This window comes from Pleurodeles waltl, chromosome 9, assembly GCF_031143425.1.
Source record: "Pleurodeles waltl isolate 20211129_DDA chromosome 9, aPleWal1.hap1.20221129, whole genome shotgun sequence".
NCBI lineage: Eukaryota > Metazoa > Chordata > Amphibia > Caudata > Salamandridae > Pleurodeles > Pleurodeles waltl.
In genome coordinates, this window is record NC_090448.1 from 65,030,487 (window position 1) to 65,048,421 (window position 17,935).

The window sequence follows — 17,935 nt, forward strand, 5'->3', positions numbered from 1 at the left end:
GCCCAAACAATTTGGCACTGGCTTCTAGCCAGGAACTTAACAATAGTAGCAACTCACCTTCCGGGCATACAGAATGTCCAGGCGGATGCCCTCAGCCGAGCAATGGACGAAAACCACGAGTGGGTTCTGTACGACGACGTCGTCCACTCCATCTTCTCCATGTGGGGTACCCCTTCTATAGACCTATTTGCAACCCCAGAAAACTAAAAATGCCAAGACTTCGCCTCCAGGTACTACCATCCAGGAACATTGGAGAATGCCCTGTGGATAAACTAGTCAGGAAAATTTCTTAACGCCTTTCCACCGCTTCCCCTGATACCGACAGTCCTCCTTAAGCTGTCCCACTCCAACACCAAGATGATTCTCATCGCCCCGGAGTGGCTACGCCAGTGGTGGTTTCCAGACCTTGTTCACCGATCACTCAGTCGACATATCAGATTACCTTGCCGCCCGACCTTCTCACTAAGTTTCGAGGCCAGATGAGACATCCCAACATCTCGTCTTTGAATTTGGTAGCATGGCTCCTGAGCTAGTGCAGTTTGGTCACCTTAATCTTCCTCAGGACTGCATGGAGATTCTAAGGGAGGCAAAACGCCCTTCCATAAGAACAGCTTATGCCTTCAAATGGAAAAGGTTCTGCGTATGGTGTTCGGACAAGAACTTTGATCCAACGACAGGCAGAGAAGAAGCTATTCTTCCATATTTATTACACCTGGCGAAGTCTGGCTTACAGTTGTCATCAATCAGAGCACACCTTGCAGCACTAACAGCATATAGGAAAAGTCCTTCCCAAACCTTTTTCTTTAAGATTCCAGTCATAAAAGATTTCCTAGAAGGTTTAAAAAAGGTTTTTCCTCCTATTAGACGTCCATCTCCTCCATGGGAACTTAATATAGTCCTTTCGCGTCTGATGCTACACCCCTTTGAACCCATACACAAGGTATCCCTCCAGCATCTTACCTGGAAAACTGCCTTTCTTGTAGCAATCACTTCAGCTCGCAGGGTTAGTGAGATCCAGGCCATTTGCGCTCAAGAACCTTATACGGTTTTTCATTCCTCAAAAGTAGTAATGAGAACACATCCTAAATTTCTACCTAAAGTCATTTCAGACTTTCACGTAAACCAGACCATCTCCTTACCGACTTTCTTCCAAAATCCATCTACTCCTGCTGAGAGAACCTAACATTCTCTCGATGTAAAGAGGGTTTTAAAATTTTACTTAGAACAAAATCATTGCGCCAATCACAATTTATTGTTTATTAACTATGGCCCAGTTAGAACAGGTCTGGCCACCTCCAAACAATCCTTATCCAGGTGGATTGGCTCATGTATATTATTCTGTTATCAGTTAGCAAATAAATCCCTTGATGGCAGGCCTAAGGCCCATTCCACTAGGGGCAAAGCAGCAGCTGCTGCTTTGATGAGAAACATTCCGTTAGCAGAAATCTGCAAAGCGGCTACATGGAGATCTGTCCACACCTTTACTAAGCATTACTGTCTTGATTCGGATGCTAGGACAGATGCTCAGGTTGGACAGGCCTCTCTTAAGAGTCTCTTTGCGTGATTTATTGTTTCTTTATTGTTCTGTCTACTCCACCGCGGTTATTGGGATGGGCTTGCTAATCTATTCAGTGCTTATGACTATACATTGAAATCCCCTAAGAGAGAAGGAATAGTTTCTTACCTGTAACTCCAGTTCCCTCGTAGGGGTATTTCCATGTAGTCATAAGCAACCCTCCCTCCGGCCCGGTGGAGTTAACATGATAATAACTATAATAATAATAATATTAATAATGAAAGATATATTACAGACTTCTTCATGTCACATTAAAAGCCTACAAAAAGAACTGAGGCAACTGCCTTTTGCTATGCATGATGGGATACAGGAAGACTTTCTCTTCTTAAAGGCACAGCTCTATTTACATTCTGTATAATGGCAGCCTATGGGCTACACTGCCCTGCATTGTTTCATCCTTATTTTGAAGTTGTAAAAAGGTTTGTGAAAGATGTTTTCTACTTCATCTCTAGAATAAACATGTTTTTAAATGTATATCTATACTACAGTTATCCTTTTTTCAACCAAAAGAATGAACAATTTGGCCTTTGTAGCCGTTCCTCTAGGCTGCACATTGACATCCTTAAGTGACTTTGCAGGCCTTCCTCAAGAAAGGCGAACATCTACACTTAGGAACACACTTCAGAACAGTGCTCCGGGGTCCCCGCAGGCGTGCAGAACTATTCAGTGCTTATGACTATCATGGAAATACTCCTACGAGAGAACTGGAGTTACAGGTAAGAAACTATTCCTTATGTGTGCCTGATTGTGTCGTAATTAAGGCATTATGACTCAACCCAATTCATTGAGGTTGATCCAGATCTCAACTGGTTTCTAATCATCTAAACTTTTTTATTCTTTAAGGCAAGGCTGCCTTTTTCACCACTATCAGCTCCTTAACATCCAGTTTCTCCTCTACAGTCAAGAAGATGTACTATGGAACATAACTGAAACATAATAGCCGAGCCTATGTTGAAGCTCAAACTTTCTGCTCTGGTTAGTGGCTGAGGGACGATAGATAGATTAAGCACCGTAGTATCTATCTAACAAGTTCTGAGTGGCTGCTGGTGTAAGCGACCAGTGTTCTGTGCTTTCTATGACCGGCCCTGGACAGGCACAAATAGGCTTAGAGCACGTCCAGCATGTGAGCTCCAGACACAACATCAATCCACTTTATAACTTTGCAGGCCTCTCTCATAGCCACGAGCCTGTCTTTCAGTAGTTGTCAGCAACAGAGGGAGGCACAAGGATGCGCTGCTCAGGTGTACATTTTTTAAGACCACTTGGTCCCAGCCCTTAAACAATGGGAAAGAAGGTAATTGCACTTTCTGTGGCAGAGTTTATCGTTGCATAGATGAAGCTCATAGTAAATATTAAGTTGTCAGACAACCAGAGAGACTCCTCTGTTTAAGAATATGTTCCTCAAATTTTCTCCGGGAAAAAGACTCCCTGCATTAAGTGGCCTCTCTTTAAAGCCTTCAGTAACCCCAAAATCTCGAGAACGCATGCCTAGCGAGTAGCAGGAACTTTCTAACTGTGACTGTGTTTATCCCCTTGTCATTGTCTTGCAGACTAGCTCGGATTCTGGTTCGCCTTCCAGCACTAAGACTGTTGAGCTCAAGTATCACAGAGGAACTTTTTTTTACCGGCCTCATTGGAAATGTCCCCATTGACAGCATAATCCCGTACATCCTGAAGATGGAGACCGCCGAGTACAATGGGCAAATAACTGGCACGACTGCGTAACTAGCAGGGCAGCGCTTCGGTGCATCAGTGTGAACTAGAGTGGGTGAAACCAGCGGCCGTGGGAGCCGGAACGGATGGGAAAGAGCATCGACTTCGGTACATGTACACCATTTCAGTGAGATTTTAGTGCCGCCACTCCTTCCTCGTCAGCTGCCTTCTCATCTATTTATTTCCAGATTTTAACAAAAATAACAACACCAGGAGACATCCAGCCAGGTTCCGTTTACATCACAGTATATTTCCAAGACTTACACTGGCAATGCTGAACGTCCAAGTCTTGATGTGCTTTGTATTTTTTATTGTTTTTAAAACTATTATCAGAGGCAACATAACTGTTTAAATTGCGAAGTCAGAGTTTTTTTTATAATGTTTGAGATTAGTATTAAAAAGTACTAAAAAGTACAATCTGTATATAAGACATTTTCAAGGAAATAATATCTAATTACCAGGGTGAATACTGATTTTAGCACTTTCTCAGCACTTTGGGTGTAGAAAATGATGCCATTGACCTCCTGCTTCGAAAGCGGGACATTAAGGAAGGTGCACGCAGTGGCTTTGGGTCAAATGGTAGTGATTTCTGTGAAAACTTAGAAGGGTACAAGCAGACAATCATTTATGCTAAAAAAAGATGTCACTGTTTGTAATGTATGTTGTTTGTCTCTAAAGCAGATATTTCCTATTTTTTTATTGTGCTCTACTTGATGAATGATGGTATTTTTCCAGCGTGGCATTGGTAAAATACGCACAGCAAGTTATCAGATGCTACAGCAGTCATGCACACTATAAACTGCCTCCCACATTTGGAACACAAGACATTTTGCTGTGCTGTAAGAAAGGAATTACTATTATTTGTTGAGTTTTTTTTTATCTGTGTACCTTAGCAATGACTCCTCTGTCAACAGTTCGCATTCTTCTGGCACTTCAAACCAAGCAGAATTATTATGCATTTTAGTCGGCATATATGTTTCTTCTTTCCACTTAAATTAGAGACGTGGGTGCTCAAGCGGTATTTGATCCAGTTTGTCCAAACAGACGGAATAGTCAAGACTTGTACAGATTTCTTACAGTACTGATCCTGAAATTGTGAAAAATGGTTCTTTTCACATCTGCCCTTATTAAATCTAGCCACATTGGCTTTGTCACAGACAGAGATCCACCTGGCAGCCAATGAACTTGCAGGGGATGAATATAGTATATATAATCCTGAAGGGGGCGCCAGAAAAATGATTGCAAATAATATGCTTGTCGAGGTAGTAATTGTGGTCAGGGCAACTGGTGGTATTTATGGCACTCAAGATACTAAAGATAAGTATATTTGCCTAGATTGTGCTCCTTAGTTGGTCGTGCCATATGTGACTGCCTACAATAACAGCAACCCTAAATGGTGACTGTCTACAGTAACACTGCCATTCAGTGGCAGCCTTGCACATCTTGTGCAGATTGGTGCAAGCAATAGTAGTTCTACCCAAAGAACTCGACAAATTGTTAAGTTTTTCTAATCCAACACATCAACTAGATTTCTCCCTATTTTATGAGCTGCCACACTATGGGCTCTGCAGGTCACTGTCCACACGCTTTGCTCTTGTTCTGCTACATTTTTGCAATGGACATTTCAACTTGAAAATAGTAAAATGCCACTACAACGTCCCCTCCCTGCCTTCCTGGAAAATTGAACATACTGTTGCATCATAGTGACATTAATTGTTTATTTTTCTACACTGATTTAAATGTGTTTTAAATGAACAATGATGTCATCAGCAACAAAATGTATTTGTCTTCTTTTCTAGACACTGGGTTAAGCAATACATTTTAAATGTATTCAAGAGTAAACCACGGTTTAAAAATGATACATGAGCAAATAAACAGACCTGTGTCTAAACAAAAGACATGAGAATTATTTCTGAATAAGTAAATATTTATCTTGGTGCACAAAAAGCTGTGAGATGCTTTTTTTTTTTTTTACATTCTATTACCGAATGGCCATTTAGATAGTCCAGAAATAGCAAGTCTAAATTGGTTGTTGTAAGTCATAACAGAGCAATGTGGGTGTGACTGTATTTACTTAGGTTCCATAGAGATTGTCTATATCCTTTACTTTCCTTTCAGTTATAGGCTTTAAGTTTGACACTGCTTTGGTTCGCCATATATAGAACATTTTTCATTGCTATTGTTGGGTTGATTTACATTGTTAGGCATTTGCGCGCTGCATCACTGTAGCAATCAACCTCAACTGAAAATCTGTGTATGATTTACCATTGCTATTGCTCCTGTATACTCTTATTTAATCGCTCAATAATGTATAAAAGCAAGTTGAAAACAATTTCAGGTAGTGCAGAATGTGACAGCATACTGACATACTGAACTTAGGGGGTCATTCCGACTCCCGCCGGCGGCGGTAACCGCACGCCCGGCAGAAGCCGCCGAATGACCGCGGCGGTCATTCTGAGTTTCCCGCCAGAAGGCCGCCCGCCCGCCAAGCGGGAAACCCCCTTCCACGAGGATGCCGGCTCCGAATGGAGCCGGCGGAGTGGAAGGGGTGCGACGGGTGCAGTTGCACCCGTCGTGATTTTCAGTGTCTGCCACGCAGACACTGAAAATCCATGTGGGGCCCTGTTAGGGGGCCCCACGACACCCGTTCCCGCCAGCCAGGTTCTGGCGGTGAAAACCGCCAGAACCAGGCTGGCGGGAAGGGGGTCGGAATCCCCATGGCGGCGCTGCTTGCAGCGCCGCCGTGGAGGATTCCCTGGGGCAGCGGGAAGCCGGCGGGAAACCGCCGGCTTCCCTTTTCTGACCGTGGCTTTACCGCCGCGGTCAGAATGCCCCCGGGAGCACCGCCAGCCTGTTGGCAGTGCTTCCGCGGTCGTTGGCCCTGGCGGTCCATGACCGCCAGGGTCAGAATGACCCCCTTAGTCTTGTTCAATACCTTAGCACTCCACTGTTGTCTCAAGCGTTCCCAAGACGGAGGTATTTCCTTCATGAACACTGCAGAGATTTGCATTTTGAATATTTGCAGTTTTAGTGTAAACAGCAACAATTAGAAATGAGATTATATGCACTAATGGAACCAAGATCCACTAAATGGTATAAATGGTATAAATGGTCAAAATAATCAGGGTGAAAGAAAAATGAATGGCACCCTGGTCCGTCAGCGTACTGCTGCTAAGAGAGATGCCTTCCTAGGCATATTGTCATTTTTCTGCCAATCATTTCACGCCCCATCCCATCCTGATCGGGACGCAGCAGCCTTTGCTGCTTTTAGAGACAACCTAGCACTGCTTGCTAGCAGCCTAGTCTTGCTGAAGGCCCTTCTGCTGTGCAATAACATAGTGATCTGAGAAAAAGGTTTCCACAGTTTATTTTGCACTTTATCCCCGGTATGTGCTGCTCTCTAATGTTGCTGAGGTGGTGTTCCATTAGCAGGGCATTTTAATCGCTTACTCAAACAAATCAACTTGTAAGATAGTGTTGCTCACAGGCAGTGCTCTGTTTATATGGCACTTTATTGATCTAAAGTTAAGCTACCTAAGTACATATGGGGGCGTGTAAAAATATTGTTAGATCATAACCAACTCACATTTCTGAAATAGACATTTGGTTGGCCCTACATAGTATTTTTATAGTCTTTTCATCAGCACTGGATCACATACATAACTAAAGTGTACCATCATGTCAGATGTCTTATGCATAGGTTGCAAACAAATGTTCCCTGGAGCAATCTAATGATCTCTGTAGATAATCTTAGCAAATGGACACTTTCTGTGGATGTGTCCTACTGTAAACTCTTGGCTGTAAATGGCACTGAATGTGGTGTGCTATGAATGATAGAAAATCCTTCTTAAATATAGATGAGCCTTTGCTGGCTTGTTATTTATTCAGATCGATTACCATTTTCTGTGTGAGAATACCGAATGGCACATCCCGAATATGCAAATGTGACTTATGCATCATGTTGCTATTAGTGAATTTAATGATTTAGTGGGAGATGGATACTCTTGTGGTACATTCTTCCAGTTATTTACTTCATGCATTCCATATTAGAAATATATTATCTATGTACCTTAGGCAAACCAGTGATTTGAAGCAGCAAATATAAAGTAATCTAGTATGCTTATAGAGATTGAGTGGCAATAGTTGGCGGGTTTCGATCTCCCTCCCAAAGTAGTGGATATCGTTATAGGGACCAAGTGTCCTTCTAGGAAAATCTGTTTGCTGAGTACTCTAGAATACGTTTGTGCCCTGGTGTAATTCCCACCATCCAGATTAATTATAGGCAAAGTTGTTGGATGTTTTGCTTTTTGTGCTGTATTTAGCACAGCAAGGATTTGCCTTGGGCAGTATTAGAAGTTATCTTTTGGCCTTTTTGCATTTGCCGAACCAACTGTCCTTATTTACATCACCTGTTGTGAGGCATTTTCTTAAAGGTCTGGTGCAGTGAGTGAGCTATAAGTTCTGCCCATTCATCCCCCATACACCTCCTTTTCCCCAGGCAAACTGGTGTTATGAACTAGGGTGGCATTCCTGACGAAGATTGAGGTGGCTTTACGTGTCAAAAAATCTATCACCCTTCCGGCATTCTTTTGCTCCACCTCACCCCTCATAAGAGGAGGAGAGGCGCCATCGCTTGGACCCCAAGAGAGATTTTAGATAGATCACACAAAAGACTATCGGACTATTTGGAGTTCGCTGGGGTGAAGAAGGGCCTGGTAGTGCAGAAACAGACTATTTCAAGGTGGATAATACTTTATTTAACAATCTTCTACGCATTAGTCATGAAGCAGCCCCCGGAGGGTCTAAGAGCTCATGTGACCTGAGCCAAGCCTGCTGCCACAGTGTTGGCATGCAGAGTTTCTTTTCTGCACATCTGTCAGGCCACGGCATAGGCATCAATCCATATGATCATTAATCTTAGCGAGGTCTGATGGAAAGGGTACTTTGCCCATTTGGTCCTGCAGTATTTTCTGGCTTGAACCATTCCACAAACCCACAACCTTGGGAGGTATTGGCAGGTGCTGCTTTGGTATCTATTCACAAGGTAAGGAATCAGCCTTTAGAAGTTTCCATCAGAAGAACAAGTTACTTACCTTTGGTAATGCTCTTTGTGGTGGATAATCTATCTAACCACAGATTCCTCACCTCCCTCCAACTTCCCTATTGTTTGGAATGGACTCCCTAATCCAGGGGTCTTCAAACTGGGGGGCTGTAATGTGTAAATAAGTCTAAACATGTTTAAACATTACCAACTTAATAGAATAATTGTGAACAATTCTGCGGGGGGACAGTGATTTCATTTTTCCCCACTGGGGGGAGGCGGGGCTTTAAAAAGTTTGAAAAACACTGCTCTAATCTATCTAGTAAAATGTCTCTATTTTGAGATCTGTGCACTGTCACATCTGATCAATTGGGAAGCCCCTTGTCTGACGCGTGGAGGGAGGCAAGAAAGAAACTGACATCAGCATGTAGGGATGGTGCATATAGGTGGCACCTGTGTCATTTCCCGGAAGTGACAAAGTAGGTGTGTAGCTGCATGGTATCACCTGCTGGCATGCCATAGCAAAGCAGAGATAAACCTCTGGCTCTCCAGATCCAGTCTGGCAACTAGGAGTATTCAAAGGTGAGGAATCTGCATTTAGATTAGATAGAGTATCCATCAGAAATAGCATTACCAAAGGTAAGTAACTTGTTTGTTCTTTTCCAAGATCAGGCGTGACATTGATACTTTGGCGAGACCATGATTTGGAAATGCACTACATGACAGAACAGAATTAGGATTTCCACTTTTGAGAGTCCATGATTTGGAATGGCAGAACAACTTAATGGATGTGGAATGTAGATCTGCAAGTCAACATCAGAATTTTGTTAAAGTATTCTACAGATCTGCATTTTTCTCATAAGGGTTTAGATTTATATACTACAGTTTGTGCTTTGTTTCTTACAAGTGAAACACAAATACTGACATGACGTTGCCTGTCCAGTGGATTTTCAGAAGTAAAGTAACTACTTCATTGTTGAGATTTAGTGTCACCTCATGATCTGTCTGAGTACTGTGCCTCACTACTCCATGAAAGTGTCACTGTCTTGGTGGCAACAAATGTTTCACATAGTCATGAGATCTGGTGATAGGTGAATTAAGTTGCTTCTTTAAGCTCTTTGGGCATGAAATCATTTTCGGTTTTTATTATGAGCCCTGCACATGTGCCCCAATAGGAGTAAAAAAGGCTGGCAAAAATAATGAGTATACGTTTTTTCCACTTTCTTGAAGCGTTTTGCCATTATGGCAGATTTGAACGTTGTTTTTTTATTTCAGCAACAAGGTTACTGGAAGAGATTTCCGCAGTGAAATGGCCTGATTGGAGAGGCTTTTTCTACTCTTTCTGGTCTTTTCTTTATAGCTTTCTTTTATAAATACTTTAAAGACCCCAATATTAGGGTTGCCCGCCTGCAACACCACTTTGCCTGTCCTGTGTTTTTCTGTTACACACCATCATTTGGTATAATTTGTTAATTGGCAGCAAACAAAAACTTCTAGTAGAGGTACCTCCCCACTTCGGTCCCAAGAACCAGACACTATGAGGCTTGAGGACTTGGACATACTTATTAACACCTTGTTAAAGCTTGTGAGACTCATGCACTATGTGTAGTAGCTCATACATTACCTTTGGATGAGTATTTTCAGACAAAACATCACCACCACAAACAATGCCACACACAATGCTTTGCCCCTTTTCCCTCAATTAGTAGCTGAGCCTCTAGACAAAGAACAGTGAGTCGTCCTTGATAAAGACCACCCATCACCCATAACCTTGTGCCGAAATACAAAGTTCTATTTATAGAAGTTGCACAACAATCATGAATACTGGCTTCAAATCTTTTTTCCCCCGAAGGAAAGAACCCGTACTAAAATTTACAAGCAAACAAAAACTCCTACAGAGCAAAAACAGAATCATAATTATTCAGACTGGAAATGTATGTTTCAGATAAAAAACTAAGAAGGTAAGGAAGGGTGCTCAAAGAGAGTAGGGAGAGAAGGAAAGTCAATAGGTCACCATGCTTAAGTAGCTCAAAGACTTGCCCCTCATAGCCTCCATTCTCAGTTGCTGAAGCTGCTACAAAAGCTTTTGAGGGGCCCAAAGCCACGAAAAACCTACATTTTCAGCGTAAAACTTGTGGGGACGTCAAAGTCTTAATTAACCGCAATTCCCAGACCACAATAATATATTAAGGTTTCAAACTTTACCATTACCTTTTAAATTACATTAATGCCAAATTGTAGTGTCCAGTTGCCAGTGTTACTGTAAGAATGCTCCACTCAACTGTCAAAGCCAGTAGTTACTCTAGGAATACTCAGTTGGACAGCCAAAGCCCTGGCATTACTCTAAGAATGCTCCCCAGTAGTGTCAAAACCCCAACATTCCCTAGTAATGTGCTACAGTAGTGATAAGTCCATGTTATACCTAGTATATGACTCACTGTAGTACCAAATCTATGGCTTCACTCTAGTGCCAAATCTACAGCGATTCTCTTGGAATGCTACACTGGTGTGTCAAAGCCTCCTTATTTCTCCAGCAATGCTATAAAGTAGTGTTGAAATTCCAGTGTTGATCTAGACGTTCAACACTACAGTTTTGCAGATTTATACTATTCTCACCATTCTCATAGGACACAACTGAAAAGTGGACGAGTGAGTATTTAGTATTATTTAGCAGCAAATGCTAAACTACCATTAATAGATATTTTTATTTTTACAAATGCATACATTGGCACATCCAGCAATGAGTCTTTTTCTAGTGCATTAGCAAAGTACTTTATTAACTACTCTGCAATTCAGATTTCTATGGAAGGTGTTTGTTGGTATGGATTGCCATGGAGTAGGCTTGAACACTCAAAGGGTTCGAATTTCCCTTTTTATTTAGTCAAGTAAGGAGAATAAATGGCCTATTTAATCAGAGTCAGTGCAGACAAGTGTGTTCATTTCTGGTTGAATCTTCATGGTCTGATGTAGCTCTGGAAGAGGATCATTTCAATGCTTTAAAAGTAGTGGTATTGTTGCATAATCCAAGTCCATAGATGAACCAGTGTAACAAAATAGAATGGGGAAAAAGACACTTTAAATGCAGGACAACTGACTGTTCCACCATTAGGTCTCTGAGTATCTCTCCAAACAATGCAGTTTTACCACTGTATCTCATGTAATATAGAATTCATCACTGGAAACTTGAATTATATTTGCGAATATTACAAATGCCTGGTGTGTCTTCAGAATTGTAATATTGTTTTATAGGTGCATCTAGACTTAAAATGAATGCCCTACTACGAAAACGGACATCTTCTTTATAGCATTTAATACTTCCATGATAGCCTCCTTTCTAGCATCTTAGTTGATATAAAAAGAGGAACCAAAATACAACCTACACCCTTGAGCAGAGTTGACTGTAGTGTTTCCAAACTATTTTCATTTTGTAAAAGCAACTACCATTTTTATACAAGCGAAATTGTGTACAGGAACTAAATCATAGTCGGTGGGCTCAGTATAGAACAATTAAACTATGGTCAGTAATGAATTGCCATGGAGACACCATGTATATTCGTCCAAGACAATAGAAGCTGGGGATAGCTCTTTTAACAACACCAAATGTCCCATAATTAACTTTTAATGTTGCATAATAGGCATCATAAGCTGGTTACTTGGTGCATGTAATGCCTGTTTCCAGACATAGGGGGCATAGTGCGGATGTGAGATATCAGTGCTTTTAAAAATACTGGTTGTTTTAGTATGTTAAAGTTACTTTATTGGACAAATACATTTTGTTTGCCTTTAGTTGTTTTTGTAGAAGATCGTTTTTCTTTGTGTGTAGTTTTATATTAAGATCAATTAAAATATACTAAAAAATAATTATGGTATACATATCTTTCGTGTAACCAGGTGTTATTAGAGAGATATCAAAAGATTGCATTATTTTCGCGCAATCAAATGTTGTTTATTCATTTTGGAGCCATGAAAATTGAGTAAGGAAACGTTATAATCATTCCTGTTGTGTGTATTATACAAAAATATTCCTTCCTCACTTCACCATACCTCTTTGCATGTAATGGGATAAAATGAGTCCGTGTTAGAGTAATTTTGAGGGCGGCTCAAAAAGTGAATTATTAATTGGGGTGGTTGTGAGACCTCACCAAGTAATGATACTATTCCGTGTTGGATCTAGTTAAATTCTTTAAATCACATTTTGCTCAGCCCTTAGTAGCTGTGGCACAGAGTACTCAGATTTAATTCAAAGGTAAATAAGTGTAAAGCATTTAGCAGTACCAAAACTGTCAATACGTAAGGAACATAGCACAATAAAAACCCATATTCAGTTTATAAAAATAGAGTATATTTCTATCTTCAATTTGACACTAAATTAACAAAAAACTGGGAAGGAGAACCAGTGTCATGAGTGCAACCTTTTCATAAATCGATACTTTTCACTCCAAAAAGTTTGGAAGTTTTCAACATTTTCAAAATCACTGCTTTTCACTCTTACCGGTAGTCTAAGAGCCTCAAACTCAATGGTCCAGGGCAAAGTCAAAGCATCAGGCTGACCGCTATGGAAGTCAGGGTTGGATGCGGGTGGTAAGTTGGACCCTGTCAAGATTTCAACCTTCAAACTTAGAAATGTTTCTGAGTTCTTATTCTTGTCAACAGTGAGGTCGGCAGAGCCTTGGTTTGACATAGGCAGAGCTGCAAAGTCCAGGGGTTTGATGAAAGCCATGTCTCTGTTCTCAGTGGCATTTGAGACTACCTATAAACCAACAAGTAGCAGTAGTCTATGAGCCTCAGACTCAAGCCCAGAAACCATTATTTTTTGGCATTAAGTTGCCAAGTTGCAGTTCTGTAGCAAGAAAGAGTACACTCCAGCACTGTCCAAGGATCCAAAACCTGAGAGGGATCTCTTGGGGGCTAGAACTTAATCTGTCAGGGTACACCAATGGAGCCCAGGGCAAGTCCAGTGCAAATTGGTCAACTGGGCACTTTGCAGGTGCTGGGCTTATTTAGCATTTGTGTCCCTGAAGCTTAACAGGAGTCTAGCCAACTAGCCCTTAGAGTCCACTCACTTGCCCTTGGAACGAGTGAGAGCAGGTCAAGCCCTTGCGTTCTCTCTTACTCCATGGGTTCAACAGGGGAGCAGCCCTTCTCTGTCAGAAGTCTTGTCATGGCTCTGTAGGTGTAGCAGACACAGTACTCCTGGTGCAATCTTCTTTCTGAGGTCCACAGGTTCAGCAGGCGCAGTCCTTGCTCTGTTCTTTCCTAGTCCAGCGGTGTTGTGCGGCTGAATGCCAGAAGTGCCACTTTTATGCCTATTTTGAGTTTGCGGTTGGGGATGACTCACTAGCCAATAGGGCTACAATTCCCACAGGGCAATTCTACCCACTTTTACATAATTTCCTCTGGGTGGGAGTGGTGCGTCTCTCTGCCCAAATCTAAGATGTCATGAGCCTTCCTCTTTGAGACAGAGCTATGGGCACACCCTTGAGGTGTGTCCAGTAAAATTAGCCGCCCCTTTTGGGAAACCAGTTCTGCAACAGCTTTTGTCCTTCTGGAAACAATACCAGCTTCTCTACCTACACATAGGAGCAGGCAAGCTAATGTGTGACTCAGATTCACCTCTCAGAGGCAATTACCCCTTTGAATCTGGGTATCGGCAGCCACTGCCCCTGGACATTCCTTCCATGGGGAGTTCACACCTCCTCTCTCCAGCAGACCATTTGTTCTGCTTCCTGGGAGCACTTCACACCTCTTAGCAGAAGAGCAGCAGGCTGTCTCAGGTGAAACATGCTGTAGTCAACCAGAAACAACAACTAGAAGTTTGGGGCAAGAAATTGGTGACTTTCTGAAGTCGTCTTTGAATTAAAAGTTACTTTAATTCATCCGCAATAAATCAGATTTAATGTAACAAATAATTTGATGAATGAATCAATGAAGAGATTTATTAAGTGCAACGAATACCCAAAGGCATCTTGGCACTGCACAAGAACAAGGAAAAAGGGAAACTCACGCTGAGCAAAGAGCCACGTTTTCAAGGACTTCCTAAAAAGGGAAAGGGATGCAGCTGTTTTTAGATTGTAAGGAAGGCGCTTCCAGCACAGTGGACCTAACGCGTTTAAAGGATGGCACCACCAGATTCATGGCGGAGCCGGAACACAGAGTTCTGCCAGATATGAATGGCCTCAACTTCATCTCAAAATAGTTTGGGCCTAGACCATGAAGGATCTTATAGGTGGTGCATAAAGCCTTGAAGATGACACATTCTTTTACCGGCAGTCAGTGCAGACTGCATGTGGCTCTTTTTGGCAACTGAAATTTGGGGATTGACAGGAGGAACCGTGCAGCTGCGTTTTGTAGAGTTTGTTTTGGGAGACCTTAGGGAGATCCAAGGTAACACTGTTACAGTAATCCGGCTTAGCCAATACAAGTGCGATAACCACTGTTTTTAGAAGATCAAAGGGTATGATTTCTTTTTTGCTTCATTAATCGTTCTTAGAGCATGGAAGGAAGATGAGGTGACCTCAAACTGGTTAAAGCAGCACCTTACTTCCGGCGACTGGTTATCATTATAGCAGCCAGGACCATTCGTGGCAAATTGCTTAAAAATGGACATTACATTTTCCTGAAAAAAAACAGGCCAAGGAGTCACAAAAATCCTGGCTATTTACTGCCGAATTACCTAGTGTAGGTAAAATTCGTTTTTTTTATGGTTTGAAAGAGGGTTCTGTTAGAATCACTCACTAATTTAATTTGGTCTGCATAACATGCTGTTTTAGCATCAAAAGACAGCTTTTTATATTGGCAAGACAGTCTTTGTATTTATCTCTTTCTTTAGGATCATAACTTTTTCACCATTTACACTCCTGTCTTCTACAACCTTGTTTGGACGTCCTAAGCTTATCATTAAACCATGGCTGAGGCTGCTTTTTTGTATTGTTAGTCCTAACTTTATCAGGGGCAATGACATTAAGGGTTGAGGTGATCAATTTAGTGTAATCCTCCACCATCTGATTTGGATTACCCAAAGTATCAGGTAGCGAGGTAATTAGCTAGGAGTTTAATTCGGTGGGTTGGATCTTGTGGCACGCTGTACTTCCAAGCTTCTTACATAACACAGGGCGAGGCCTAGCCTGCGAGGTTATCTCCCAGGTCATTGCAAGGTGATCCGACCATATCAATGGAAGGAGGAGCGGGCTTCTAATTGCAGGATTATTTGTAAATATCCCATCTAGCATATGTCCTGCTTGATGAGTAGGACCGTTGACTATCTGGGCAAGTCCTAGGCAGGAAACATTGCTAGCCGTTCTGAATTGGAATCCGACTTGTTCTCCAGGTGTAAGTTAAAATCCCCCATTACAGTGAAATCCGATTTAATGATGGGTGCTTCTAAGTGCGAACTGATCTTAATTGATACCTTGAAGCACTCTATTCAGTGGTCCCAAATGGAAGTTAGCATTTATCACTTGGGCTGGTGAAACTCAGTGTTAGCCAATGGAATTACCAATAGTTCTCAAGCGAAAATGAAAATTACTAGTTTTCACTGTCAGGGCAGGTAAAGTAAAAAGTCGACATGTCCTTCTTTTGAATACCTCTTACCCTCGCCTTATGGCTTACTAAAACCTTACTCAGGAGTGACTTATAAATATTAAAAAGGAAGCTTTGGACATTACATAAGGGTTATTTTGCCCTATTGAGTTGGCAGTTTAAAAGACGCCCAACTAGGCTGTGGTGACAGTCTAGAGTCTTATTTTCTTTTTTTCACAACAGTGGTGGCACAATAAGTGCTGCCGTCCACTAGTGGCATTTAACTTTGTAGCCCTTGGTACACGTTGTACTATATACTAAGGACTTATAGATAAATACACCAATAAGGAATCAGCCAATTGCACAAAGACTTTGAGGGGCTCAGACTGGGGCCTAGTCAGCAGGGCCCAGTGCACTTACATTATATTATAGTTAGCAGAATTTGGCTATGGATGCTTTTTCCACCATTTCACAGTCGGAGAATGTAAAAGGCTGCCCTTTAGGGAAAGAGATACATACTGGTAGAAGTGCAGGCCATCGACCCCAAAGGCACCCATTTGCTTCACTTATGCACCAAACATGAGTATAGGTACCTACATGTCATTTATATAGAGCTATTATGGGGCTCCCAACAGCACTTGCCAACACTATAAGCCACACAAGCATCCATCAGTACACATTAGACAGAAAACATCTGAAGGATCCAGCTCGGCTGAAAAGTCATATGTGGTCTGATTTATTGTGATGGATATCCAGTCTGCTTTATTACAAACACATATCCTATGGCACTTGTAATAAGGTGTATGGGATATCTGTCAGATTGTGACAGAATAACCCGTCTGCCATACTTTAACACATGCCATAGTCTGCTAGCATAGGACTCCCACCAGCACTTACCAATAAGGTATTGCACAAAAATATCCAAGAGAACACATTTTGAACACCCAAAAACACATTTTAGATCAGTCATGTAGTCCACTATCACAGGACTCAAACAATACTTGAGATCAAGTTGTGCCACACACACACAACAGGACACCTCACTGCATACTGAGACATACCAACAGCGCCTACCGTCACATACGCAAGCATGGCTATAACCCCCTTAGATCAGGTTCTGCTAGCTAGTAATTTACAACAGCTTCAGTTGACACCAATTAGAATAACTTGCATCATTAGATGCAGGAGGATTCTTTTTAGATGTGGCCCTGGATAAGACAGACAGATTCTATTATATAGTGCATCTGCCATATCACAAGGTTTAACATTACAGATGTTAGGCCTTGAGAAGTGATGCATAATTGTTAGTCGTTTTGTGGTCTACCCAGAACCTCAGCGAATTAAAAGGCCAAGGACAGTATTGCTACTGCGGTTAGTTCATTACACCTCCTGTTCTCCAGTGACATGCAGGAAAACGATGCGGCAAACGGTCACAGCGATGTAGAATAAGCAACTACCAAGTATAATAGAAAGTATATTTTAAATGGACAGCCTTTCGTTTTAAAGGACTCTCTTTGAGCCTCCAGCCCTAGAAAGTAGAACATAACCCACGACTCCTCTGAGATATTCCTCAACTATGTCACAAAAGGTGACATTTTCGTTATTTTTTTGCTGATTAGCGTCTCTCAAAGGTCCATTGTGCTCAAAGAAGTTCAGTAAACAATATTGAACATGCCCTTCCTTTCCACCCAAAATAAACAATATTGAATATGTTAATTTCAGCCCAAAATACGCCTCTCTGAACTGTGAAATGTTGAAAAAAATGTATTTTGTTTTGTACTTTATATACATTTCAGTAAAATATAATATTTTTCCTTTATTGTGGCGTTATAAGACGCAAATGCTGCTTTTAACTGAATGCTGGCATTTGTCGCAGAATCCCTGCGTTATCTTATTCATATTGTAAATCAGTGTTCTGGCTTTGTTTTTAGTTGATAATTGCAAGTAGTAACTACAGACCTTTTGAAACATGGTGATTCTCTCTAATACTCGTCTGTCTCTTACCTCCATGTCTTCTAGGGCATAATAAACTCCTTGTTACTGCTTCAGTAAACCCTTTTCTAGCCTGTATTTATGACATAAAATTT

General features: G+C 41.6%; 1 protein-coding gene across 1 annotated transcript in view; it reads left to right on the top strand.

Annotated features, from left to right (window-relative positions):
- The window catches only part of NR2C2 (nuclear receptor subfamily 2 group C member 2), a 418,562-nt gene extending 413,331 nt beyond the window's left edge, over window positions 1–5,231 (top strand). The window contains exon 14 of the mRNA XM_069206302.1: window positions 3,127–5,231. Coding sequence (XP_069062403.1) covers window positions 3,127–3,301 — 175 coding nt within the window. The 3' untranslated portion in view covers window positions 3,302–5,231. The remainder of the gene's footprint in view (window positions 1–3,126) is intronic.
- The last annotated feature ends 12,704 nt before the right edge of the window (window positions 5,232–17,935 follow it).